Source organism: Molossus molossus, unplaced genomic scaffold, assembly GCF_014108415.1.
Source record: "Molossus molossus isolate mMolMol1 unplaced genomic scaffold, mMolMol1.p scaffold_m16_p_12, whole genome shotgun sequence".
NCBI lineage: Eukaryota > Metazoa > Chordata > Mammalia > Chiroptera > Molossidae > Molossus > Molossus molossus.
In genome coordinates, this window is record NW_023425347.1 from 27,698,123 (window position 1) to 27,724,580 (window position 26,458).

The 26,458-nt window shown below is 43.7% G+C and overlaps 1 protein-coding gene across 2 annotated transcripts in view; it reads right to left on the reverse strand.

Annotated features, from left to right (window-relative positions):
* The window catches only part of LOC118626224 (phosphatase and actin regulator 1), a 226,291-nt gene that overhangs the window by 177,815 nt on the left and 22,018 nt on the right, over positions 1-26,458 (reverse strand). For both annotated transcript variants that reach the window (XM_036255616.1, XM_036255615.1), the window contains exon 2: positions 5,586-5,750. In XM_036255616.1, coding sequence (XP_036111509.1) covers positions 5,586-5,750 — 165 coding nt within the window. The remainder of the gene's footprint in view (positions 1-5,585; positions 5,751-26,458) is intronic.

A 26,458-nucleotide genomic window follows, 5' to 3' on the forward strand; every position in this document is an offset into this window, starting at 1 on the left:
GTCCCCCTCTTCTCCGCTCTGTGAGGAGATGGCCTCACTTATTACAGGGTCACTCCCCCCCGCCCCAGCTCTGCAGCCAGCCCACTGCTCCGCTCCCCGGCGGTGAAGTGTTCGTCACTTCTCTGCTACCAACCCTCTACTGGGCTCTGCGTCCCGCCCACTCCTGACTGCTCAGACCCTTACCTGATCTCTTTCATCTCACGTATTTTCTGACTCTTTTCTCCCCTGGATCTTTCACCTTGGCTGGTCCTGCTTCTGTCTTTTTGATCATAAAAGGACAACAAACCAGAAGGCACGCAGACAGCCCCACTGCACAGGCAGACTTCTCGGAGACGTAGCCTTAGTTTCCCCCATTTCCTACTAACTCCTCATTCCCACTCATCGGGCATCTATCCCCAAATAATCCACCCGAGAACTTGCTAAATCATCAACGACCTCTGGTGGAGCAGAATCACTGACGTCAACGGGCATTTTTCTGTCCATCAGCTGACCTCACAGCACTGAACACAGTTCATCACCCTCCTCGAAAATTTTCTGCTCCCGGCTCCTATCACACCACATTCTTCTGGCTTTCCTTCCACTCTGGAGCCTCTGCCCTGCTGTCTCCTACGCAGGCTCATCTTCCTCCTTCCTTTGTCGGTCAGACTGCCTTTCACTCTCTTTCTTTCCATTTTATTTAATTAATTAATTTATTTTTTATCCTCACCCAAGGACATTTTTCCATTTTTTTGTTCAGATAGAGTGGGAGGGAGAGAGAAGGAGAGAGAAACATTGATGTGAAAGGGACACATCAGTGGCTGCCACCCGCACGACCAACCAGGGCCGGGGACAAACTGCAACCAAGGTACATGCCCTTAGCGGGAAGGGGACCAGGGTCTCCCTGGACCGCAGGCTGACGCTCCAACCGGCTCTAACTGCTGAGCCAAACGAGCCAGGGTTCTTTCTATTTTATACTTGCTCCCTAAGGAATCCCATACATGGTCACCACTCTAATTAACATATGTATGCAAATGACCCAACATTTCCATATCAATCACAGACCTCTTCTTTGCTCTCCATATAGTCAATGGTCAGCTTTGGCTATCACAAAGTCAACTCAAACACATTCCAGGACTTGCGGTCTTATCTCCAGCTCATTCCTGCCCCCACTCCCCCAAACCTGTCACTCTCCCAAAGCACTCATTCCAGGAAAGGCCCCCAGCACATACCCTAAACCAACACGAGAATGCCAGCCGCGATGCTTCTCTTTCTCCCTCCTCCGTCTGACCCGTCATGGCGTCCCATCACTTGTTCCTTATAACAGACCCAAATCCATCCATTCCTACCACCAAGTATTATCCCGACGTCCATCACCTGCACAGTGCTCTGCTAACAGTCTACCTGCAGCCACGCACACCCTTGTCTAATCTGTTCTACAGGATGCAGGCCCAGCGAAGGTCCCATCTCTGGTTATCCCTCCAGCCTCAGCCTTATTCCACACCACACTAGCCCTCCCTTCCCCAGCCCCTGGTCCTTCCTGCTCTCCCAGACGGCTCACTGGCGGCTTCTCCGGCAGGACTCGCACGTGCTCATCTGCTGCCTGGCTGCAAATCCCCCCCTCCCAGGTCCCAGATCAAACTGCTCTTCCTCAGGGAAGTTTCCCTGACGCCTCAGACTGAGTCAGGTCTCTCCTTCCCCCAAGGTCCTTCCTTCCTCTGCTCTGTCACAGCTGTGACCTCACCTTTCCTCCTGGGATTTGATCACGTGCCCCTCCAGCTCCCCGGTGCGGGTCTCTGACAAGGTCTGGTTTTTTTCACAGTTCCATTCCCCAGGCCAGGTACAGTGTCAGCATGGGGGAGGCACTCAGTGAGCTTTGTGGCTGTTTTTCCTTCAAGGCTGCAGGTATGCAGGAGAGCTGACATGCACAAAGGAAACGTGGGTACGTTGTAGATTCCCAGGGCCACCCCTACAGCTCTGGGTTTTCCGTTCGGAGGAAACAAAAGCTTAACCTGGTGGCACCTTCACAGCGTATTCCTGCCAGGTCTACTTTTTTATAAATACAGTTCTTTTCATGAGAAATTGGATAAGATGGCCGCAGGTGACTGTTTGAGGAGGCACCGTCTGTTCTGTTTCGGAGGGATGTCATCATCCGTTCGTGTTCCTGGGGCCGGTGTAAGGATGTGCTGTGGACGCCCACTGCCCATTTCATGAAAGAACCTGGGCGTGGGTCGGGCTAATTGCTCCCCAGGGCCTGCGCGGAACCTCTGAGGACTGGCTGAAAAGCACGTGGAGATCACATCCCCGAGGACCTATTGTTTTATGCTCTCCTCCGCAGGTGATGCAGGGATGCTTCTGCGAGAAACTGTCTGGTTGTGCTTCAACCGCCATGCAGAGCTCAGTCTCTGGGTCTGGATGCTGGAGGCCTTTTAAGGACACAGGCCTTCAGCTTGGAATACAAAGGATGTATGAGCAGCATGAGGCATGAAGATCTGTCTTTGGAAAATTTATGTAATAGCTGTTGATGCCAAAACTGAGGACAATGTCGAGATCATGATTTTCTAATGCCGTTTTCTTATTGCTCTACAACTTGCAAAGCAATATTTCTGGGTGTACTTTGGAAGGGGTTGCATATACACAGACACCCATGTGTTGTACCTTGAGTTACAGTAAAACTATAGCATAGCTAATTATGGCAAATTATAAATGTAACTCATTATGGGAATAATAACAGGCCAAGTATGTACTGTGTTAATATAATTTCATGTGTTCAAAAAAAGCATGCAATTTTATTTGTTTTTGGTTAATCCTCACCTCAGGATATTTTTCCATTGATTTTTAGATAGAATGGAAGGGGGGGGGGGAGAGAGAAACATTGATGTGAGAGAGACACATTGATTGGCTGACTCCTGCACGACCCCGACTGAGGCTGGGGATGGAACCTGCAACCCAGGTAAGTGCCCTTGACTGAGAATCAAACCCTTGGCCCTTTGGTCTTCGGGCTGACACTCTAACACTGATCTAAACTGGCCAGGGCAAAACATACAATTTAAATATAAATACATAATATACATGCAATACATGAACTTACTCTTTGTATTCAAAATTGTGGACATTATTGTACATATGAAGGGACATTACACACACACACACACACACAAGACAAATATATATATACCAGCTAAAATTGGCCAACCAATTAACATTCTCACAACCAATCAATCCTCTTGTATATTTAATATTTGACTCTTATCCATGCATAGGAAAGTTTGCAATTCAAAGTGTTACTTGAACAATATATATACAATTTATGGTGTTAAACATCCTTTTGATGCCAATATTTTCCTCCTTTGGGCTAAAAACTAGCACAATCTCTCCTTTCCAAAAATAAGAAATAACATTTCTGAATCCAGTTAAGTACAAAGAGAACTACAGTGTAAACCACTGACTTAAAAAAACAAAACAAAAACAGAACAGCTTCAGTTACATCATGAACCCATCCAACTACTGTGATATAAAGATATTCCATAGTCTATCCTCCAGCTTCTCTCATTTGGAAGCTGACAGTCTCTTAAAAAAAAAACTACCTACGAATGTCACATTCAGCTGCCAATTCAATCAGCTTGGCCACAGAAATCAAAGGGAACTTGTTAGGAATAGTTAAAAATAAGATCGATTCAAGTTGCAACTTTGCCTGTCACATGTTTTTTAATTCTTTCTCCCCAAAGAATTTTAAATGAAAGTTTTCTTCAGACTTCTAATGACTTGTGAGTAATCTGATACCACTGTATTTGCATCTGTCCAAGGACCGGCTTGCCAACATCCCGAGGAGCCAGCGCGGCGGGTCAGGTGCCTTCTCCCCGAGCAGCCCTGCAGCTCTGTCTGGGCCCGGCGGGAGCTCCGGAGCTCTGCTCTGCCAGGAGGCAGTACATCTGCCACCTCATCATCCAGTCACTCACACGTGCGTTTCTGTGATTACAGACCACTTTTCCTTGCAAAGTCAGGAAGAACACTGTAAAGGATCTTGTGGAATCTTGGCTATTATTTTCCCTGGGGCTTGCAGAACTCTCCCTTTTACTTTCTTGTTCACATGCTTTACACCTCACTTTGCTTACAGAATGTATTTCATTTAGCTTCTCCTCCCCCAGGCAACGGTCTAAGTGCCCTTCTCCTTGTCACCTCCACGGAGGGGTAGAGAGGAGTCATCCATTCAGAGTTCCACATGCATGTAATCTCTCAGTAGTGTCTGGGGATGCATGCATGACCTGCACATGCACCTTAACGGACCTGTGCAATGACCGAGAGGCAGGAGAATGCAGCAGGTGGACGTGGAGACTTATGGAATGCCGAGTTCATTCGAGCCTCAGGAATGAACCGAGTATATATAGCAACAAGGTGCCGGGCTTCCATCTAAGAAACAGAGTCAGAACATACACTGGGCAGAATACTCTGAGGACTGTTTTTAAGATTCAAGACTTCCTGCAACTTTCCTATGCTTGTTATTCTCTTTCATTCCCTCAAAGCAATTAGCATGAAAACGACTGGATCTGTAGAACAGTGCTCAGGTACAAAAAGCAGATCATCTATTGTATGGTGAGTTTGGGGCAGAGGATAAGGGCAAGGGGACCAAAAAATAGAGGTGGTAATTCCGAGGCGGAGAGAGAGCAGGTTGAGTGGTTTAGGACACAGACTAGAGGAAGAAGGAAATGAAGGTGCAGGGGTAGGCCTGGAATGACCTGGGCACGTAATTAGCAAAATCAAAGCAAAACAAACAAAAAGACTTAACAGCTCTTCCGTCATCGCGTCTACATGGGGTGAGATCAGAGCTCCTCACGGCACACTGCTTCTCATTTAAAAAAATCCACATTGTGTGCCACAAAGACGCTCCACAATTTTAAGTCATGTGAGGTACGATTCTTAACCCTATTTCATAGATGGGGAAACTGAGGTACAGAGTTACATAAAGTGGGCAAGGCCATATAACTACCAAGCATCGGAGCTGGGACTTGAACCCAGGTACACAGACTCCAGGCTCTCTCTTACCCCTCAGTTATGCTGACTTGCCCCGAGTTCCTTTGCTGTCCACTGGGCTACACACTGCATAGTTATCTTTGTCATCAGTGATGCTCCATTTCTGTTCTCCTGTGTTTTCCTGCCATGGCCAAGAGCCACTTATTCAAGACGATTCCAACGTGAAATAACCTATTCTATCTGCCAACAGCTATATATAACTTATTTTCTGCTGTGTGTTGATTTTTGCTGGAGCAGTGAACATCAGAATGAAAAATAAGAGATGGATTGTCAATGCTAGAGGGGAAGCGTTCAGTTACAGAAAAGGTGGCGTTCCAAGTTCAGATATTTATAGATCAGATAAAAGTGGTGGTTCTCTAAAAAACAGCAGCAACACAACCCCGAGACACAAGAAAACACAAAGCATCTCAAAGCCAATCCCAGTCATATGGAATCATTATTAAGGACAAGAGCAAGTCCAAGGCTTGTTTTTTTTCCCTTTGGTTCTGACAGCCTACAGTAATTGAGGTCTGCTAATTAACACACGGAGCTGAAGTCAACAGAAGTCCACTGAGAAATGAAGCACAAACGAATCTTACCTGCAGACGTGTGTTTGAACTTTTCGCTTTTCTTCTTCCTCCATTTCCAAGGCTTGAAAATCCTTCCCAGGTTGGCAAACTTACTTCTCCTCCGGATGGGTGGGGTGTGGGTACCTGGGACCAGGGAGTCAGAACGCATTGCCGCCAGCCTCTCCACTTCCTCAGCTTGTTTTTCCCGAGAAAAAGATGGAAATAAAGAGAGGGGGGAGAAAAAGTGTTAAAATGGGAGCCTCACAGATGGCCAGCGTTTTCCATGGTTACAGATAACAGAAGCCACATGACTGAAGTTCCGTTTCTCTTTTTGTCTTTGGGAATAGAAGTCATGCCAGCACGATAGTCAGCCAAACCCTACGGATTCCGAAGACCCCAACCAAACTGGCCTAACCTTAACTTGGACCTGAGAAGGAGGAGGAGGTGGGGGAGGACCAGAGCCCTCGGCACATCACCCCCCCCACAGGGCAGGGGGCGGGGCATCAGAAGAGTCAAATGACAGAGTAACTCCTGGCCCAGCAATTTCTCAAATAAGACTTGGCGGATGCAGTCACTATCACACCGTCTGCTGAGGAAAGAGGGAGAAAACATTTATCAACTGTTCCTGGGCCAGCGTCTCCACCGCCCACAGCTCTCCTTCCTACACCCAGCTTCGCCCAGAGCCACAGAAGCGCTAGAGTCTGTTGAGCGAGCGGCTCCACCTGAGGGGTACCGACCCATCTGAGACCGCTCGCCCTTAGTTAGATGTCACAGTCGCTCAATCGCTCGCGTTTTTTTGTTTCTGCTTTAATGTCTGAAAGAAGATTCTTAGAAAGCCAAAGTCAAGAGCACCTTTAGGGACCACCTAGACTACTCCCAGTAACTTTACCTTTCAGGACATTTGAACCTGTGATGCTCAGGGGGACCCTGATGGAAGGCCGCAATCACCCTGACCTCCTGTATACCTGGAAGAAAGCGAACTCTTTTCCAGCTTACATGAGAATTTACACAGCCCAGTGAGGTAAATGTGCCATGACTTGAATTTTTAAGACGGGAACAATCAGAGAAAATAACCTCCTTGGCAAAATCAAGGGGGTGGGAGGGACTTGCCTTTCCTGAAAGTCAAATTACATCGAGAGCTGTGGCCGATGCAAACACCACTCTGCGGGGCCTTTCACACGGTCTCAGAAAAATCACCTGGACAGGTTGTCCTCGGAAGCATGGCAGTCTGCCTGGCGCCGTTTGAAATGGTTTTAACTCGGGAGATTCATTCATTCCACAAATATATACCCAACCTCTGCCCTGTGCCAGGCAGTGTGCTGTGGTGACAGATGATGACAGGCTAGCAAAGGCTCCCGGCAGCAAGACTAAAAGGAAGTAGCCGAATTTGAGAGAAGTCTGGGAAGCAAAGTCCAGAGGACTTCGTGACTGACTGGGCGGTCTCAGGGAGGGGAGGCAGATCATTCCTTATGCCCAGCTTCATATCAGTGGGGTGCACCTCATCCACGGGAACAGGGAACGCGGAGGAGGTACAGGCTTGCACGCGAGGGCAGCAGCGACGTGGACACGAGGCATGGTGATGGCTGAAAACCTTTGACCGCGTGGTTCAGTGCGCTGGTAGCTCCTCTTTTGAATCACTGTATTAAGTAACTACTTAATACTGTGCCAGGTACTGTGATCATTTCTTGGGCAGACACACAGAAGAATTGGACATGGTTGAGCACAGAGTCCAGAGGAGATAAAGGGCTCAGTGTGTAAAACTGCCGAAAAGGGAAACTGCGTAAAATTCAATGCAGGCAAAGGGCAGAGAAGGGCTAATTCTGCTTGGCCGTGTTGGAGAAGACCCCGGGGATGTAACGCTTGGCTAGATTTTAAAAGAGGAGGAACTGTTCTCCCCACATCCCTGGAAGGAGAATAGACCCATAAGGAACAGAGAGGCTGGAAGAACGTAGCATGTCTAGGAACTGCAAGAAACAGTGAACCGTGAGCGTCGGTCACGCTGCTGAGATGGAGAGCCAGTGGGGAGAGGTGGCGGCTGGGGGAGTCTGCAGCCAGATCACGCGAACCTTTGAAAGGGTGGATTAGGGGTTTGTATCCTATAAGCAGGGGAAAAATGAGAATTTGGAAATGGAATCTGACTTGACTGCATTCAACAAATATATATTGAGTGCTTGCCATGTACCAGATGTTTAGGCTGTCAGTCAACGAAACAGATAAAAATACCTGTGGAGCTTACACTAGGAGGCAGGGTAGGGAGCATACAATACACATTAAAGCTAAGTACACTGTAGAGTAGGTTAGAAGATACAGGCTTTGGAAGAAAAATAGAAGACAAAGTGGAACATGGCAACGGAGATCAAGAGTGTCTCGGCGGGGAGGGGTCCACTGTAAACGGCCTGATCGAGAGGGTCCGCGTCAGGACGCAGACGTGTTTCCAGGATCACTGTTCCAGCGTCATGGGCTCTGCGCCCGAAGGCGAGCAGACGTGCTGCAGAGAGAGTAACGAGACCACTGCAACAGTCGTGAGGGGCAGTGACTGGAACCCCAGCAGGGCCGGGACAGAAGGACACGGAGGAAAGCTGGCATTCAGCCAGGTCACAGAATCCACAGATCCTGGTCACTTCCTGATACACACGAGGGAGGACAAGGAGCAACCGCAGCAGTTTTTGCTTCTCATGGCGTAGATTGTAAGGACTTTACACACTGCAGGCAAAATTCAACACTCCTGCTGCACGGCCTCATCCCGGGGCCCGGGGACAATGGGCATCGGGCCATTGGAATTGGGTGCAAAAGTGCCTGTGTGTTTGGGTATCTGCATTGGGGGGGGGGGGGTCATAGAGTTTCCATCTTCCTTTTGTTCCTCCAAATGGTCTATCACACAAAAAGTAAAAATTTTAAAGTATCCAGGTGAGGATTTTTGGGCTCAGCCAACTTACAACATCTGCTAAAGGTTAAAGGGAGAGATTATACTGTATATTGAATCCTAAGGAAAACTTTCTTAAACCAAGACGTGAGTTGTTCAAGCTTGGTACTGAATATGGTCTCATAGTTGGCACTCAATGATGACTTGTTAACTAAGCAAACGAATGAGGGCGTTTGATGCAGCTCGTGAACGTCAGTATCACTATTTGTCTTAAGAAAAATACACCACTGGGACCAAAAAAAGTATCTCATAATCACATCTTTAAGAAATGAATGGAAATCATTCTGCAACTGCCACATTAAAATAATTGTAAGACATCGGGAGTGCCTTGGAAAAACTTGGAGTGTCAAGAAGCTGACGGAGCGTTATAAAGGTGTAATTATTACTCCATAAATAAATAAATCCTGAATAAGTAAGTATACTATTGCATTCAAGATGTTTTGCCCTAAAGTCCACTAGATGATTGAGCCGACTGAATGGATGACTTTAAGTAAAACTGATTTACGTTTTAATCATCCACATTACTCCCCCCCCATTCATTTGACAGAGGGCCAGCTCTCAACCTCACTGCTTTGCCACCAGAGAGTGACACCGATGGCTTAACAGTGAGGAAAGAGGCCGACGTGCATACAGTTTGAAGAGGAAGAAAACGAAACTGGGCTCAGAATGCAGTGGCCTTCGAGGGACCGGGACGGGAGAGCGACCAGGACGGAGACGAGTGGAGAGGACAGGCGTGCGGCCCAGGCGTGTTTATAAGTGACCTTCCTTCTAACAGGTCAGGAAGAGACTGCGCTGCCAGCCCAGGGCACGGAGACAGCTGCTGGAGAAAACCCTCCCCTACACAGGTAGCTGCCAAGCGCCTGGACGGAGAATGCTGGCTCAGAGGGGAGGACGCGGCAGCCGGGCTCAGCCCGAGCTGAGGGAGAATGCAGGCCTGAACCACACGACCTGGGGTCTTTCCACCAGCACCCCCCAAAGAAGACTCTCCTGAGAGACCAGACAGTCTGCGCTCCCTTTCATGACATGACTGGGATCTGCTCTATCTGTCGAGACAGAAATGGGTGGGAGCAGATTTTTCTCTCCTTTTAGAAAAGTGGGAGAAAAAAGACTTGATTTATGCATGACTTCGATCAACGAGAACCCGAGTAGCTGTGTCGGTGGGCGCTCTGAAGCCCCCCTCCTTGTAGCCTGGGGTTGCTCCCCGCGGGCGTTCGGAGGAGGTGAGGAGGTGGGGTGGTGGGGGTGGGCAAAGGGCACTTCACCTGGCACCTCACCATGACATTTCTCATGGCTGCTTGGTTTTCAAAAGGTGTATCCACAGCAAGCACCAACTCTGGAGTCCTGCTGGCCTGGAAAGGGTTAGTCATGCAGTGTCCCCTGAGAAGTCTGGAGAGGAGGCCACGGTGTCTGTGCCACCTGCTGTCTCGTTAGCACAGAGGCAGAAGGGGCGGGACCTGTGGGCCCCCGCTGGAGGGCTTCCTATGCTCCTAGGCCTTTGAAGGACCCGAGATTCTCACAAATTAAATATTTGCATCTCAACCCAGAGTGAACCCCGAAATAGAATGCTTATGTAGCAGGATCTGAGACCCTTCACTTTTCCTTCCAATTTCGTTAGCCGGGGTTATGTTTTCACCATCTTTCCCCACTGTCAGAGTGAGCCCAGAGCTGGGGAGGGGAGGCGAAGCGAGCTGTCAGTTACCCCCCCCCCCGAGCTGCCCAGGGGCTGACCCTGGCACCTTCCTGCCACAGGCAGCGTTACCTTTTCTTACATCATCTTTTGCAAAATGGTGTCATACAGGTCCCCACACATTTAGCAAATTCTCAATGACTGTGCCTTCCCCTTTTAAAAATGCACTTTCAGTTCCACAGAGATACCTCGTGGCAGGGACATGAAGGATTGATATGAATGATCAGGCCTAGGAGGGCCGCCTTTCCCCTCTCACCCAGGAGTCACACCAGGCGCTTGGAAGGCGAACGGGTCTGTATTAACAACAGGGGGTGTTTATAAAACAAAATATGGAGTGATGCATTTTTATTTTAAAATCATGGGTCCCCTTGTCCCATGAGTTGAGAAGTGGGATGAGAAGGTGAGGGGGATCTGAGAGAAGCCCGGGCATTAGAGGAGATGGCCCGGGGACCGAGCGGGGCTGTGGTGCGCAGAGGCGGTTGCCTGGTTTACAGACCACAGATAAGCCCGTGCTGCGCTGGGAGATACAAGGGCACGCGGACCACGAAGCTATGCAAGGGTTTGGTGTGCACACGGACAGGAGCCTGGAAACACTGGTGGAGCCCTGCTGAGAGGTGCACTTAGGGTGCCCTCCCCCAGCTGCTCGCTCTGCCCTGTACTTGACCTTCACCATCCTCCCCAGCCTTCCACCCTCGGTGCACCACCTCATCCCTTACGATCAGGCAGAAGATGATCCGTATATTAGCAGTAAGGTATTCACGCTGATACCGGCCGAGCACGGGTTCATGACAAGAGAGCTGCATTGACAACGGGCTAATCTGTCTTAATCCAAAGTCCGCTTGACTTGCTTTGAGGAGGGAGGAGGGCTCTGGTGTCCCTCAGTTTTCTGGACGCAGAGATGGCTGCCTTCTCTACCTGGGATCCACCAGAAGAAATACCAATTACATGCCACACAAAATCACACTCCACACACACCTATCATACCCCATTGTGATATTTGAGTCCTGCCCACTGTACCTCTGGAGGGACATGCAAATGTTCGTGTCGAGAGAGCTGCTAACCAGTCTTGTTGCTCCAAGAAGGGTACTCTCATGGTGGAAGAAGCCACGGTGGGTGTGACTAGACAATACAGGCCTGCGGTTGGGAAACGGTGGGTAGAGAGTGAGGCTGCGTATACCCAAGCAGGTACATCTCAGCATATTTGCTCAGGCGCTTGGCCAATTTCCTCCTTTCCTTCTGGCTCCAGAGCTTTCTGCCTGGTGGGAGGCGATTCTACCCACCGTGGGGAACAGGTCCCAAAGGGATGCTTTCACAGGCTTGCTGCTGCCTTGGGCACTGTGGACAGGTACAGGGCACGAGGACTATGCCAGCATGCAGGGAAGGAGGAGAGAAGGACATTTATGGATCCATGTGACCAAAGAGGGTCCAAGTCACATTTCCGTTAATCATCACTTTTTTTGTGTGTATGTCAGAAGTGTTATTTAAAAAAAAATATTTATTGTTGGAAGTATTACAGATGTCCCCTTCCCCCCACTTCCCACTGACCCCCATATTCCCTGCTCCCACCCCCCTTCCTGCTTTTCCCATGCTACTTTCTGTCCATTGGTTATAAATATATGCATATAAGTTCTTTGGTTTATCTCCTCCCAACCCTCCTACCCCCCTTCTTTCTAAGGTTTGTCAGTCTGTTCCCTACTTCCATGTCTCTGGATTTATTTTGATCGTCAGCTTATTTTGTTCATGATGTTCCATAAATAAGTGAGATCATGTGGTACTTGTCTTTCTCTGACTGGCTTATTTCGCTCAGCATAATACTCTCTGGGTCTCTCCATGTTCTCTCAAAGGATAAGAGATGTTTCTTCCTTACAGCTGCATAGTACTCCATTGTGTAAATGTACCACAGTGCTAATCATCTCTTGAAGCTGTACCTGAGATCCAAGAGGAGCACAAGAACGCCCCTCAGTCCTGCGCCTTGAGAGGTGCTGATTTTAGCCATTCTAGTGGTTCTCAAATCATAGGCCATTGTAGCGGGAAGAGGCTACATGACTAACACAGTCTACAGAACTCTACGTACTATTAACAGGGCTTCCCGCTTCCTCATAACAGGAACAGGACAGTGCTTCCTCCAGCACTGATTCTGATGATGATAATGATAAAAATAATAATAATGATAATGATAATGAAAGTATTAATAACAGCTACTACTTTTCAGTCACCAACTCTGTGCCAAACGGCAGCCAAAGCACTTAAAGTAACACCCACACTAATCCCATAAGGAAGTGCTGTTATTATCCTCATCTTCCATTTGGGAAAATTGAGGAGGAACTAATGAATAAGAAGACATCATTCCCAGAAGAAGAGAAACCCATGCTATTAAGACGTGTCTATTTTCAAGAATCCCTTCCCACTCAGTGGAAGCTGGCTATTCGAATCTCCCTATTACTGACTAAAGTAACAGGAGGGCTTCAGAGAAGACGGAAGACATGAGCTTATCTTTTAAAAGGCTACCAGCAGATGCCAATATAAATTGATCCTACTCTAGCAAGAACAAGAGGGTGTTATCTGCCTTATCCTAAGATGCCGTAAAATACACGCATACCTGAATGCAGGTGCCCTGGAGGGTACCCAGGTCAGTAGGATCGTGGAACCATAGGACATTCTCTGCTATGCACCTGTAATACGCCACAGGCTACAATTATGAACTCGGCGGGTACCAGTTTGGGTCTGAAATCGAGTCAGATCTGCTTCACTGAGAAAATGCTATCCATTGTGGATAGTGGGAAGAATGTTAATTTTGAAACCAGGAGGATGTGCGTTCAGATCTGGCTTAATAGTTGTTAGTGGCTGAGTTCTTTTTGGCCTCCCAGCAGGTGGCATGGGCTTCCTCCATTTCCTCCTCCATTCCCAGTCCAGGTGGCTCAGGAAAGAAGGCTCTCACTCCTGACTCTAGAGGTGGGCACATGACCCAGTGCAGGCCAATCGGAACATTGCATTCTCCCCCCTCACCCCTAGGCACTCATTCAGAGATGAGCAGTCGAGCCTCGCCAGGCAATGAGACGCAATTCTGGGTTTTGTTGGGGCTATTGACAGACATGTTCTCCCAACTGGGTTTGTAGATTAGACTCCAAGCCCAGGCAAAGCAGGGACTACAGACTTAAAAACCTTCACTCAGACTTGGTTAATATTAAAAAAATTGCGAGGTCACAATGGTAATTCATATGCTTTGAGAGGAAACAATCCTATTATGTCCAATACTTCATATTTTCTAAGTACTGTGCTGAGAAGCTATTTATATTCCATGACCACAGGAGTCAGTGAACAAACAGCATTGCTAATAGACCAGACCAGCAGGGAAAAGTCTTATTTATATTTAAATTTATCCAGGTCTGTGTTGTTTTATTTATTGAGATAATAGATGTTATCAGCACAGTTCTTTCTGAGATACTCAATACAAAATTCCTGTTTTATCTCCCAGGAATGTAACCTTCAATGGCAAAAGTGCGTAATGACTACAAAAGCTTATAAAACATTCTATTGTTCATTTAGTCCACAGAATATATTTGTGTTGGGAATGAAATTATTTAAATTGTAAATGAACTCCCAAATCAGATGTTAATCCAAAGCAACAATCTTTAAACAACGTAGGTTCTTTGCTCATCTTAAAATCTCAGACCCCAGGGTCTGATAGTCCGGAAGTCAATAAACAGGGCCGCTCAGAGGTTCCAATCAAATCTCAACAAAACCTGGTTCCTCCTGCAGGGATCGGCAAACTCTCTCTGAAAAACCAAATCATAACTACTTTGGGGTTTATGGGCCAACCAGCTCTGCTGCAAATACTCCACTCCACTGTTGCAACATGAAAGCAGCCTTAGATAGACGTACATGGCTGGGCAAGGCTGTGTCCAGTAAAATGTTATTTACAAAACAAGCAGCCAGCCCTGAGGACCTTGGTTTTCCAACCCTCGACCTATAGCATGGAGCTGCCAGTAATCTTTCTGCCACCTCGAGGGGAGAGCCTGCCTGCGACTGAGATTTCATTATACCATTTGGGTCCCTGGATCCAGCCCTGCCTGAAACCACTCTAACACTGGAGATTTGCTTTATATGAACCAATAAATTCTCTTTTTTCCTTAAGTCAGGGTGGGATGGATTCTCTCTCACTTGCAACCAAAAAGGTTCTAACAAATTCACTGGGTGACCTCCTTAGGAAAGTCAGCTTGCTCTCCTATAACATGCAGAGAATACTGACTTGTAAGGATGAATAAATATGTACTAAAAGCTCCCTACTGGGGCATAGAATGGGAGTTCGATAAAAGTTATCTAAAAGTGAAACATCTCCTCTGGCACCAGACAGATGGTACCTGACCAATCAGGGCCCCTCAGGGCAAAGTTTCTTGTCACCTCACCACTAGGATGTTCCTTAAGGGATTACATAAACTTTTAAAATTTTGGAGGTTCTGAACTGTGCCAAGACCCTCCAGGCTGGTGGACCTCCAAATTGTAGTGTATGCAAGAATTAGCTAAGGCATCTGTTAAAAATTTTGACCCCTGGCCTCCATCTTAGACCTGCTGAACCAGGAACATGAATGTGTAACAAGAAGCCCAGGTAATTTTGATGCAAATGTTTGAGAACCACACTCTGAGCAACATACTACAGCATTCCGACAAGAGCCTAGAATCCTACTCCCTTCTCCCCAACTCAGCCCATAGCCTTTGGGAGGCCGGCTAAGGGACAAGATCCTTAGTGTAGAAAACTATTGCTTCAGTGGCGTCAGCCAGCCCCAACCCTCGCATCACTGGGAATCCTCTAAAGATGCCTAATTCCATGTCCTGCTTTATCCTTCCCAAGTGCTTTTGCAGCTATTATCCCATTAGATCTTCCTAACATCCCCATTATGTAGGCAGGTATCAACTTTCCTGTGTTTCCCTATAATTATGATTAACATACAATTTTCTCAAAGAATTGCATAAAATTTAGCCTCCTTAAGGCTCTGAGAAGACCTGGAATAAGGCCCGCAAACTGTGTTTAACCATGCATGTCCCAAACTTAATTTAATCACAAATATGGTTGGTGGTGTTTCCCTGTGGGGCAACTTTGAAGTCACATAGTGGACGAGGGTTCCATGGAACACAGTCTGCAAAATGCCATGCTAGTGTCTTCTCTGTCCCTTCTACAGATGCAGGAAATTAGACACAGAGAGGTCAAGTCACTTGCCCAGAATGTGCCAACTCGCACAGGCAGTAAAGTGGCCCAGGCTCCTGAATCTAGAGGTGAGTCAATCACCAGTTAGACCTTCTATACTGTGGTGGCTTAACAATGTTCAAGACCAGGCAGTGTAGGTTTTTTGATTCAACTCTTTTCAAACTGTCTTTCCTTCCATAATACTGTCAAGGTCAATACACTCCTCTGCATTTTCCCTCCCTGGGCTCATTCCAAGATTTCATAATAACAGCTACTCAGTTCCCTGTTGATAGGGAACCTACTTTGAAACCAAGCATTCCACTGAAGAATCACTGGAGTCGACTTCCCTTCAAGCTCAGGTATCTAATTTTATTTCTTTGATGACATTAGATAGTTTCCTTATTTACCTCCCATTAGTCCCCAGACCAGTTTTTCAGTGCCAATTGTCAGCTGTGTAGTGATGGTGTGAAATATAAATAGTACTCCTGGGGGAAAAAACGGAGCAAGAATGTTGGTCTTTGTTTTCTCTCCCGTGTGTGTATAATTATCACCAATAGCTCGGACATGGGCCTGCTTTGACCATTACTCAGAAAGTAAGACACTCTGCTTATACATTTTTTGAGACTTTCACATGGAATTCTTACTTCCCTTGGTTTCAGGACACAGAAATTGAGTTTGTCTTTGTTCAGAGGTAAACGTCCTATTCTTTCTGAAAATAACTCCTTTGGGGACACTTTATTATTCTTATGCATAAAAGATGTTCAATTTCTGAAGAGGTTTTAGGAAAGTCATTGGTTCGTTTCTCCCCATAAAAAGTTCTAAATTCACATTGATTTAGTTTATTTTTATTTATTAAAAAATTTTTTTTCCTTTATTGATTTCAGAGAGAGAGGAAGGGAGAGGGAGAGAGAGATAGAAACATCAATGAGAGAGAACATCGATTGGCCACCTCTCGAATGCCCTCCACTGGGGATATGGCCCATAACCTGGGGATGTGCCCTGACCGGGAATTGAACTAGCAACCTCTTGGTGCATGGGTTGATGCTCAGCCACTGAGCCATACTAGCAGGCAAATTAGTTTATTTTATATATTTTTATCCTCACCCTAGGACATTTTTGCATTTATCTTCAGATAGAATGGGAGGGAGAAAGGGGGTAAGAGGCGAGAAAAACATTGATGTGAGAGAGACACATCGAGTGGTTGCCACTCACACGACCCCAACCGGGGCCGAGGACAAACTGAAACCAAGGTACATGACTCTCTGGTCCACAGGTTGACGTTCTGACCACTGAACCAAACCGGCCAGGGCAGAATTAGTTTATTTTTAAATTCATATTTTTGTCCTAATGATTGAATATATTGACCTAAGAGCCTATTATTTGAACTCTGAACACCAAGGATTAAGTGCCAATCAATCATCAAGTAGCTCTGTGACCACAGGCACTTTAACCTCTCAGAACCGCATCCACTTGACAGCAAAATGGGGATAATAACATCTACTTCTCTGTACAATCATTATATTAACGCATGAAAACTTTAGACTAATAACTGGCACTTAGTGTGTGTTCATTAAATATCTCCTGACTCCAAACCTAGGGTGTTGACTTATTTTTCCCACTGCTGCTCTTTGTCCAAATTCCCTCTGGGTTCCACTTGAACCTCAGCTGAAGGTGTGGAGGACTGCAGGGCTGCTGTGTCTTAGCTGGAGGGCACCAGAAAGCTCAGTTAATGACCATCAAATAAGACTCACGCTCCAGGGCATTGATGAAATGAACTTCCCGGATTGCTGAAGTTGAATTGTTAGAATTTTCGCTTACAATATGTCAACCAATTTCCCCTATTTTACTTGCAATATGGTATTTTAATTCATAAAGCATCCTTCCAGTTTTTCTTTGAGGGCACATAACAAAACTTGTCATAACTATACTAGCTCTAATTGTACTAATTTCCTTTTCCTTTGTGAAGTTCTCAGGCACTAACAATAAAGTATCAGGTCAAGGAAAGGACAAAAGGGACATCATAAGGAACAGGTTGATGTCAGGGCTCTGTCCTCATATCTGTTCCTTCAGGCACTTTAAGGAAGTACCAAGACCCATGATCACAAGAGGTGATGATACACTCACTCAGTAAACATTTGTCACACATTCATGGCCAAACTCGAGGTATGGAACAGGGAATTTGAGGGAAGAGAAGATGAAGTTGCTAATCTTTAAAATCCTAACATGAAAAGTACCACACAAAAGCAAACACTATGCTACTTGTAGAGAAACTGGAAATTGATGTGAAATAGAAAGCACATTTATAATGAAAGATAATAGGATTCTTTGCTGTGTGTGACAGAATCATCTTAAAGGTCATTATTTAATGCAAAAGCATCATCTTTCTAGAGTCAAACTCAAAACTTAAAAAGAATATTAATAGTCAGATAATTCCTGACTGTCTTAGACATATTTTAACAGGAAAAAGAACTTTGTTTGCTTTCATCCATGCCTGAGAATGTCCAGGCTCAATCAGTAGCTATAGCATCTCAAATGCCTTGCTAGCTTTGCATTCAATTTCTTAATGATCACCCCAAGTACTTTCCGAATGACAGAGCCATTCCCTTAAATGCAATGATCACAAGGGACCTGGGCCTGGGATCCTCATTATGTTACCAATAAGTCAGAATGGTGAGGACCAGGTGGGTTAATGACATGAGCTACTGTCCCCGTAGTAATTCTCCTGCTTTAACCACCAGAAAGCATTTCTTGGACAGTGCCTGGGTTCAGCAGACACTATGCAATACTGATGGGACATTTTACTGCAGAGCTAATCAAATACCAACCGTGGATATTCTGAAAGGGGTTCTGAAAGCCAAGGAAGGCTTTGTCATGAAAATGCAAGATTTATAGAAAAGCATTCTTTCTCCCAAATTCACATTTCCTGCTCTTGAACCTACAAATTAGTGAAAACTCTTAACTTTGTTCAAGATATTCTCATTAAAGTATAAACACCTACTGTATGCAAGAGGAATCAATGATCATGCTCACAGCAGCTATCTGACTAGTGTTTTATCATTTATCAAGCCCTTGCCCCATTATTGTAACACTGGATCCCCACAACAAACCGACGAGAGAGGTAAAGCGAATATTCTAACCCCTATTTAACAAAAGAGCAAATTGACAATGGCAGAGATGGCTTGCTGCCTGCCAATATGCATTCCTCCATCCTTTTAAATGAAAACTTCTTTGTTTTATGCCCAGCTAAAAGACTATTTCCCATCTTCCTCGGAAGGCTGGTGTGGCCATATTATTAAGCTTTGCCATTGAACTGAAGCTTGAAGTTTTGTGAGAGATTTCTGGGAAGTCTTAAAGGACAAGGATGAACTGTTTCTTTAGTCCACATTTCCCTTCATTCATGTTTCTAAAGCAGAGATGTGATGGCTGGAACTTGGCAGCCATTATGAGGACAAGGGCCACCTCATAGCAATGGAAGAGCTATAAGCTACGTGGCACCTTGGTCCTTAAGAACTCTGTGGAACCATCATACACAGCAGCTTTGAACTGGCTCTGCACTCTTCTCTGTTTCTGCACTCTTCTCTATGAGAGAAATAAATCCCCATCTTGTTTAAGTTATTACTATTTTCAATTTATTTGTTTCTTGCAGTAGAAGCTAATCCTGATGCAAGGAAGTGACTTTCCTAAGTTTATACAAACTATGATTTGTAAGAGGCAGAACATCAAGTACTAACATACATGTCCACATTCCACACACTCTCTGGCAGAATTTTCAGAACCTTTTATAACCTGTTGCTTAGCTTGTAAAGGAGCCAAACACTTTAGTATTTTTATTTTGACATTTATTTTTTTAAAGCCAACCTATAGGAAGACTTTCTCCCTCTCCTTCCCCTTACCCCCCTCCTCTGTAGTATTTTGTGTCTCTCAGGCTCTGGTTTAAACCATGGGATTTTCCAGGGCTCAGCTCTCCCTGGACAATTTCATTTGCTCCCATGGCTTTCATGAGCACTGAGAAGCTGAATATTTCTAAATGTATACTTCCAGGCTAGAAGGCTCTTCCAACTGACACAAAACCTACTAGCTGTGTAACTCTGGTCAACTTACTTAACTTCTCTGGGTCTCAGTTACATCTATAACATGAAGATAATAACAGCATCTACTTCACTGTGTTATTGTGAAATTTGATTGTTTCATTCAAATAAAAGACTCTGAATGGTGTCTGAACCACTACTACTACTGTTACTACTCTTCATCTCCAAATATTTCATAGGCACCTCTAACTCACTTTCTTTAAAGGGAATTATTTTTACCTTTCATTTGATCATTCTTCAGTAATGGCAGTGCCCGCTGTCTAAATCCTCAGAGAGAAATCCATGGGTCATCCTGGACACCACCTTTGCCTTACGTCCCCCAGATTTAATTCATCACGAAGACTGGTCAAAACTGACTTTTAAATATTTCTCAACTTTCTCCACTTCTCTCCCCAGGCTAGCTCTCCACCTCACCAATTTCTGTGTTGCTGTTCTTGTTACTTACCCCCAAGTCCTCCACACGGCAGCCTGGGAATCTGTCCTAACCATCAATGAGAGTGTGTCCCTGCTCTTCCCTAAGCCCACCAGCGAGTCATCTTGTTTTTAGGACAAGGTCTCAGAGTCTTCACAGCAACTCAGAGGGGCAGGATCTGCTCTACTCCCTGGCTCCAACACTGTTCATCTTTCTTTTCTTCAAACACAAGAAACGCATCATTTCTGCCTCAGCCTTTCCACCCGTGGTTCCTGTCACCTGGACGGTTATCGGTGTCACTTCCAAATGCCAGTGTCCTCTTTAACAGAGAACGTGGCGCCCATTTCCGTCCACATTCCTTCCTAACAGAACTCAGATCGTGCTCAGCTCTCCACCCCTTCTCCACAGCCGCTCAGGGCTGACCCCATCCCAGCGCTAGTGGAAAGATCGCTGGTCGGCGACTGATTAAAGGATGGGGGCTGCCGGGTCTGGCCCGGGATCTGTAAGGGAAGCCGGTAGGTGGCAGGGCTTCTAAGGCGACCTTCCTTACTCTTAAAGACAGATACAGGAGACAGTCCCATTTCTCCCTCTGGTCGATGCGGTGTCTGGATATGAGGCCTGGACTGGGTAGCCATCTTCCAACTGGCCTGAGGATGGCGTCCTGAAGCAAAGGAGAGCAGAGCAGAGAACCACAGGGCAATGGAATCCAGCTTGGAGCCTGCCCCACTTACAAACTTAGGTTAGACAGTAAGTGACCTTAACGTTTAAGGTTGAGATGCACGGGGTCTTCTCACACTGCAGCGAAAAGCATCCTCATTGACATGCACCTATTATTAGATTGATTCCTCTGGAGGAAATGATCACTGACTATTTTTTTGAATGAACAAATGAGTGAATATTTCTTAGGAAAAGATGGGATAGTCTCTGATTTGGGGATATATAATATTTCCCATTTCCTGGAATGTTCACGCTTAAGAACAAGCAACTTACTTCTAGGCAGAGCCATGGCTGGAGGTAGACTGTGGAACAGAAAACAGTGTCTACCTCCACGCCATCGGTAAGAAATGACGTGGGGGGAGTTTTCTCACATACAAGGGAAGGACGAGGGGGTATGTTTCCTGAAAGATTTGTCTTGAATATAAATGTCATCCCAAATACAACTGAACTGAGCATTTGCTTCAGCTTCATCATTGGTGTTTCACAAAAGTTGGTTTCATAAACCACAAGAGATTTGCTGACTTGGGTCAAGTTTGATATATTATTGAAGGCTGACCTCACAAACTAAATTTTACTTGTATTTTAATGGCATAAGACAGTAACCCAAATGTCCAACCACAAAGGATTGATTAAATTAAGGATCAACCATCAAATGCACAACTATGTGGTTATTAAAAAATGATGATGGATACCTCTTTTCATCTGACAGGGAAAAACGGGCATGGTTTCTTGTTCAGTGGAGAATAAGTTGCCAAATATTATGTGTAGAATAATTCAATTTTTCTAAAAGAGTAATTACCTGCCTGTCTATATATTTGTCTATGCACAGGCACAGAATCTGCAAGAAGAAACTCAGCTAAATGTAAGTTCTATTTTGGGTCATAAAGTCACAGATGATCTTAAATTTCTCTATAATTTCATTTTTTTGCATTTTATTGTCCCCCTCCTCCCCCCTCCCACCCCTCTCCTGTTTTCCCCAAACTAATGTCTGTGTCCATTGGTTGTACATATATGTATATAAGTTCTTTGCTTTATCTCTTCCCACCCCTCCACCCCCATCCCTCTGAGGATTGTCAGTCTGTCCTCTACTCCCATGACTCTGGATCTATTTTGATGAACAGCTCATTTTGTTCATGATATTCCAAAAATGAGATCATGTGGTATTTGTCTTTCTCTAACTGGCTTATTTTACTCAGCATAAGACTCTTCAGGTCCCTCTGTGTTGTCTCAAATGGTAAGAGATCTTTCTTTCTTACAGCTGCATAGTATTCCATTGTGTAAATGTACCATAATTTTGGTTTGGAGAGAGGTTGGATTTAATCCCACCTCTGTCATCCATAGCCATGGGCAATAGAGAAAATAAGAGAATGTATTTCTTAAGTTGTTATGAAGACTGAATATCTGTAAAGCATTTAGTATGGTATCTGGAATATCAGCTATTGTGATTATATTATGAAAATTATATTGTCATTATTGTAATGTAAATATTATATTTGTGTTTAAGTCTAACAGAAAACTATAAATGGTACTTAATGGAGCTGTGGTTGAGTGTACAGGGCAGAAAGGCATTGCTGATAACTTTGAATGTTACCACTCCTACCAGAGGCTATCACTGTGGTATGTTCAGTGATGCAGCATTTAAGAGCGTGGCTTTGGAGTGGATAGACATGAGCCTCATGACCTATGGCAAGTTTCTTCACTTTAAAATATCTTCTTGATAGGGTTGTTGTACTATATAAGATAATGTACTTAAATGTCTAATATAGTTCCTGGCCATAGTTACGAGACCAACGTATATTATTATTGTTATAAATTCATTATAAAAATTATACTTTCAATATAATAAATAATTGCCTTAATATTCCACTAGTACTAATTTTTACTCAGCAAATTTCTTGCATTTTGAAATGGAGTTATAGGAATTATTAAAACATAAATTAGAACAGTACACTAAAATGGTTTGCTGGGTAAAAAACAAAAACAAAAAAACAATCACATACAACCTTTGTAGAATATTTATATTTTGAAAGGAGATGAATTCCTATGTAAATAGCAGAGGAGAAAATGGGAGGAGGCTTTTTATAAGAGGAGGATATATAATAAAATAAATTCAAATTTAGTTGGATGCCAAATTCATCTTTATTCTACAGGATTTAATTTACATGAAAATGGTGCCCTAATGAAAAGTGGAAGTATCATATTTAACAGACTAATAAAGACAACAGAGTCCACTAGCTAGTCTAATAAAACATAGCTACAATTTTTGCCTTGGGGAAAATAATTTGGACTTTCATCTCATAGCTAAGTTGACTGGAAATGCAGAGTAATTCAAATATATTCAGAATGTTCTCATACAATGTGCAGAGCAAACTCTTTGAAGGCTTTAGGGGCATATATTTAAATGGAACTTGCCCAAGATCTGGTATAGATCCACTGAGCAGAAAGAAATTAGATATCATCATGTTACTATTTCCACAGGCTTTCTAACAGTATTTGATATTTGTTGAACTATCCTTCAAAAAACATTGAAGATAATTTCTTGATCTATTTCCTGGCTGCTGCTACTAAGAAAAGTAAATGTGTGCCATTCATACTGGCTCAAATGCAAATATAACTGTTCTCTTGCTGCCTATTTAAAAATTAAATGTAGTTACAGAATTGAATGGATTTTAGAAAGACAACTCAGAAAGTCAAGCCAGATTAAGGGACTCCATATCTTCAAATAGAGAAGACATTGCCAGAAAATTTAAGTCAGACAAATAGGTCCTTTCTAGACCATACAGATACTCACGACCTCAACACCAAGCCCACAATGGGATTTTTAACTTTATCTGAAGAACTCAGCCCCGGAGGGAAAAAACAGTCGCTGTCCACTTGAGCTCTTTCTCAGCTCACCAACAGGGCAATAACCGAACCTCTAAGATAAAATATGAGGGGAAGTGGTTTACAGAGGGGGAAAAAAATCTATATTAAGTACATTAACAAAAACTGGCTTCCCAAATAAACTGCCTTTTATGAATTCAATTCAACAAACATTTCTGAGCATCTCCTCTCTGTGCAGCTTTGTGAATCAGACAGAGATGAGTCTCTGCTCTTCAGAAGGACGCACAGCACGGGACACACACACACACACACACACACACACACTCACTGATGGCTTAGACAAGACAAGGAAACACTTTTCAGAGTTCCTTGAAGATAGATCATGAAGAGGTTTTAGCAGATACAGTTCTTGGCACCATTTTTGCTCCATTATATTCGGTATAAGGTACAGACAATTTTGTTGAAAACCATGAACTAGCACTTTGTTTAGGGCACCCTGTGGGACAGGAAGACAGCAAACTGGCTCTATCATTATGGCACCAAGTACGTTCTTTTCTGGAACAACTCAGACCACAAAAGTTGAAGCAACTTTTGTGCCTCTAGTTAGGTTTGTATGAATTAAGCCGCAAAGTTCGGACAGACTGAATCCATACCACATACGGCATCTTCCTTTCTGGCTCTGAGACCAGCCAACTAGGGTGAACAGCTGGAAACAAACGGCATTCTCTAGCGATCTTATTTTTCTTTGGTCTAATTGCCAATAAGTGCTGTGTGTAGAAAGGAGCAATGATACAATGATACATTTCAAAACAACATCCACAGAACTCTAGCATTAATGCTTTTTGTACAGTACATAACAATAGCTAAAATAAGTCAAGTGTATGCAGTCACTAAATACTGAAAATGAAAAATAACCTCAAATAGTTACATGTCTACAATTTAGTTGGGACTGGAAAGAGGGAAGAATATCCTTACTTCATTCTTTCAAATCAGTTCTCTGATTTTTTAAAAAAAAGGTAAAGATTTTGCTGATGTTAAAAAATCTAACATTTCACAATTTAAAGATGATTTTGTGTTATTACTAAGGTTTGGAATCTGGCGGGGTGGGTGAGGAGTCTGCTCCAATGCTACAGTTACACTTTTGTGCAGAAACAGCGGCCATCTGGTTGTTAATCAGTTGCTCTTCTCTACAGATGTTTCTCCTTACAAATGTAGCTGCAAGTTAAGATGAACACCTTAGCACATTCAAGACAACGGAAAGTCCAGGAAAAGATGAGGAAAAGAAGTTAGACTGATTTTTGTGATATTCAGGAAAAAAAAGTAGGTTTCACAAAATTGAGACTTTAACTGATAATTTGGAGCAAAACTCCAAAATGACAACATAAAACAACAACAAAAATGTCTATATCATATTATCGTCCAAGTTCTCAAACAGCATAAAGATTCATGATGGAGGTCAGTAAATGTCATACAGGCACAGTGGATATTCTGTACACTCTAATAGGAAGTATCTAGAAAATATTGTGGTAACAGAGCAATAATAGGGTTTATTCTACTGCACAGCCAAGGACTGAGAGCTCAAAATTAATAGAGATACTTTCTTATTTATATAGTTCCTCTTCTGTAGTCAACTGCTATAAAATGGGAGGGAGAGATAAAGGCAAATTATTACATATACAGATTCAGGAAAAAATAAATAGGTTGAGCTTTAAATAGTTGTTTTGGGAAAGCCACCATTTAAAAAATATTTAATACTATGAGCCACAATTATTTTTCAAGATACTGATGTTCAGTGTAAAATGTATCTCTTTGATAAATGATAACTATAGAATAGCCCAGGAATAATTTGGCAAAAATATCTCCACAAGTAATTATTGTACAGAAATTATATTATATTATATTATATTATATTATATTATATTATATTTCTGAATTCGTCTATGCTGAAAATTTGGTATTTCATTAAACTAGTGAATTACATAGTCTCAGAATAGTGATATGGAAAATGATATACATTTTCTACCATAAATATTTTCAAGACACAATTTAAATACTGATGCTATTCTCAATATCCCTTATAATTTATCACCTTATAATAGGCTAGACAGCCACATTTCCACGTACATGTGGCACTTGGTGTGATATCTATTAAGAAGTACAAACTTTGTTCTAGCCAGTTTGGCTCAATGGAAAGTCACGGATTCGATTTTGGTCAGGGGCATGTACCTGGGTCGCAGGTTCCATCCCCAGCCCTAGTTGGGGTCATGCAGGAGGCAACCAATCAATGTGTTTCTCTCACATCAATGTTTCTCTCTTTCTCTCTCTCTCTTTCACTATATCTAAAATCAAAGAAAAAAAAATATCCTCAGTTGAGGATTAACAGTAACAACAACAAAAGTATAAACATTAGTTTCATTTTGCTTGCTACCATTGTATTCCTGTAATATCAGCCTTATTTTACAAATGAAATTTACCCTAAAGATGAATGAACTTGCTTCAGGTAGTACAGCCAATGTGCCAGAATATTAAAATCTAAGACATTTTATGTACACTGAGGGCTAAAATCTCCCTATCAGAATTTCTATTTAATTGAAATTCCACAAGATTTCTAAGTAAGTAGTGAATTTCTTTATATTCTTCATTTAAAAAACTTACATTTTTCAACTTCTTGTCTTCCTCCTTCTACTAGCTACGATATATTGAGTGTTCTATTTCAGGCACTCAGTAAGTAGTGGCCATTATTATAAGTAGTATTGATTGTCTACTCGCCTTTTTTCTTTTTTGCTTTTCATTGTACTAAATTAATTCACATGGAATTCATGCTTGTGAGTATTATGGTCAAATGTTTTATTTTCAGTCCCCTTTTTCTTTGTCCAGACTTTTTGAGTTTAAAGAATAATAAGGAAAATAATATCTTAATACATTATTATTATCCTCCCAACTAAGATTGCGGAAACTAGAACATTCATGTGCAGTAATTCATACACATTCCAAAAGGCCATCATTTTTCAGACATATAAAATATGACACATTACTAAACCAATCAGTGGCCATGTTACATGAGAAAGCCA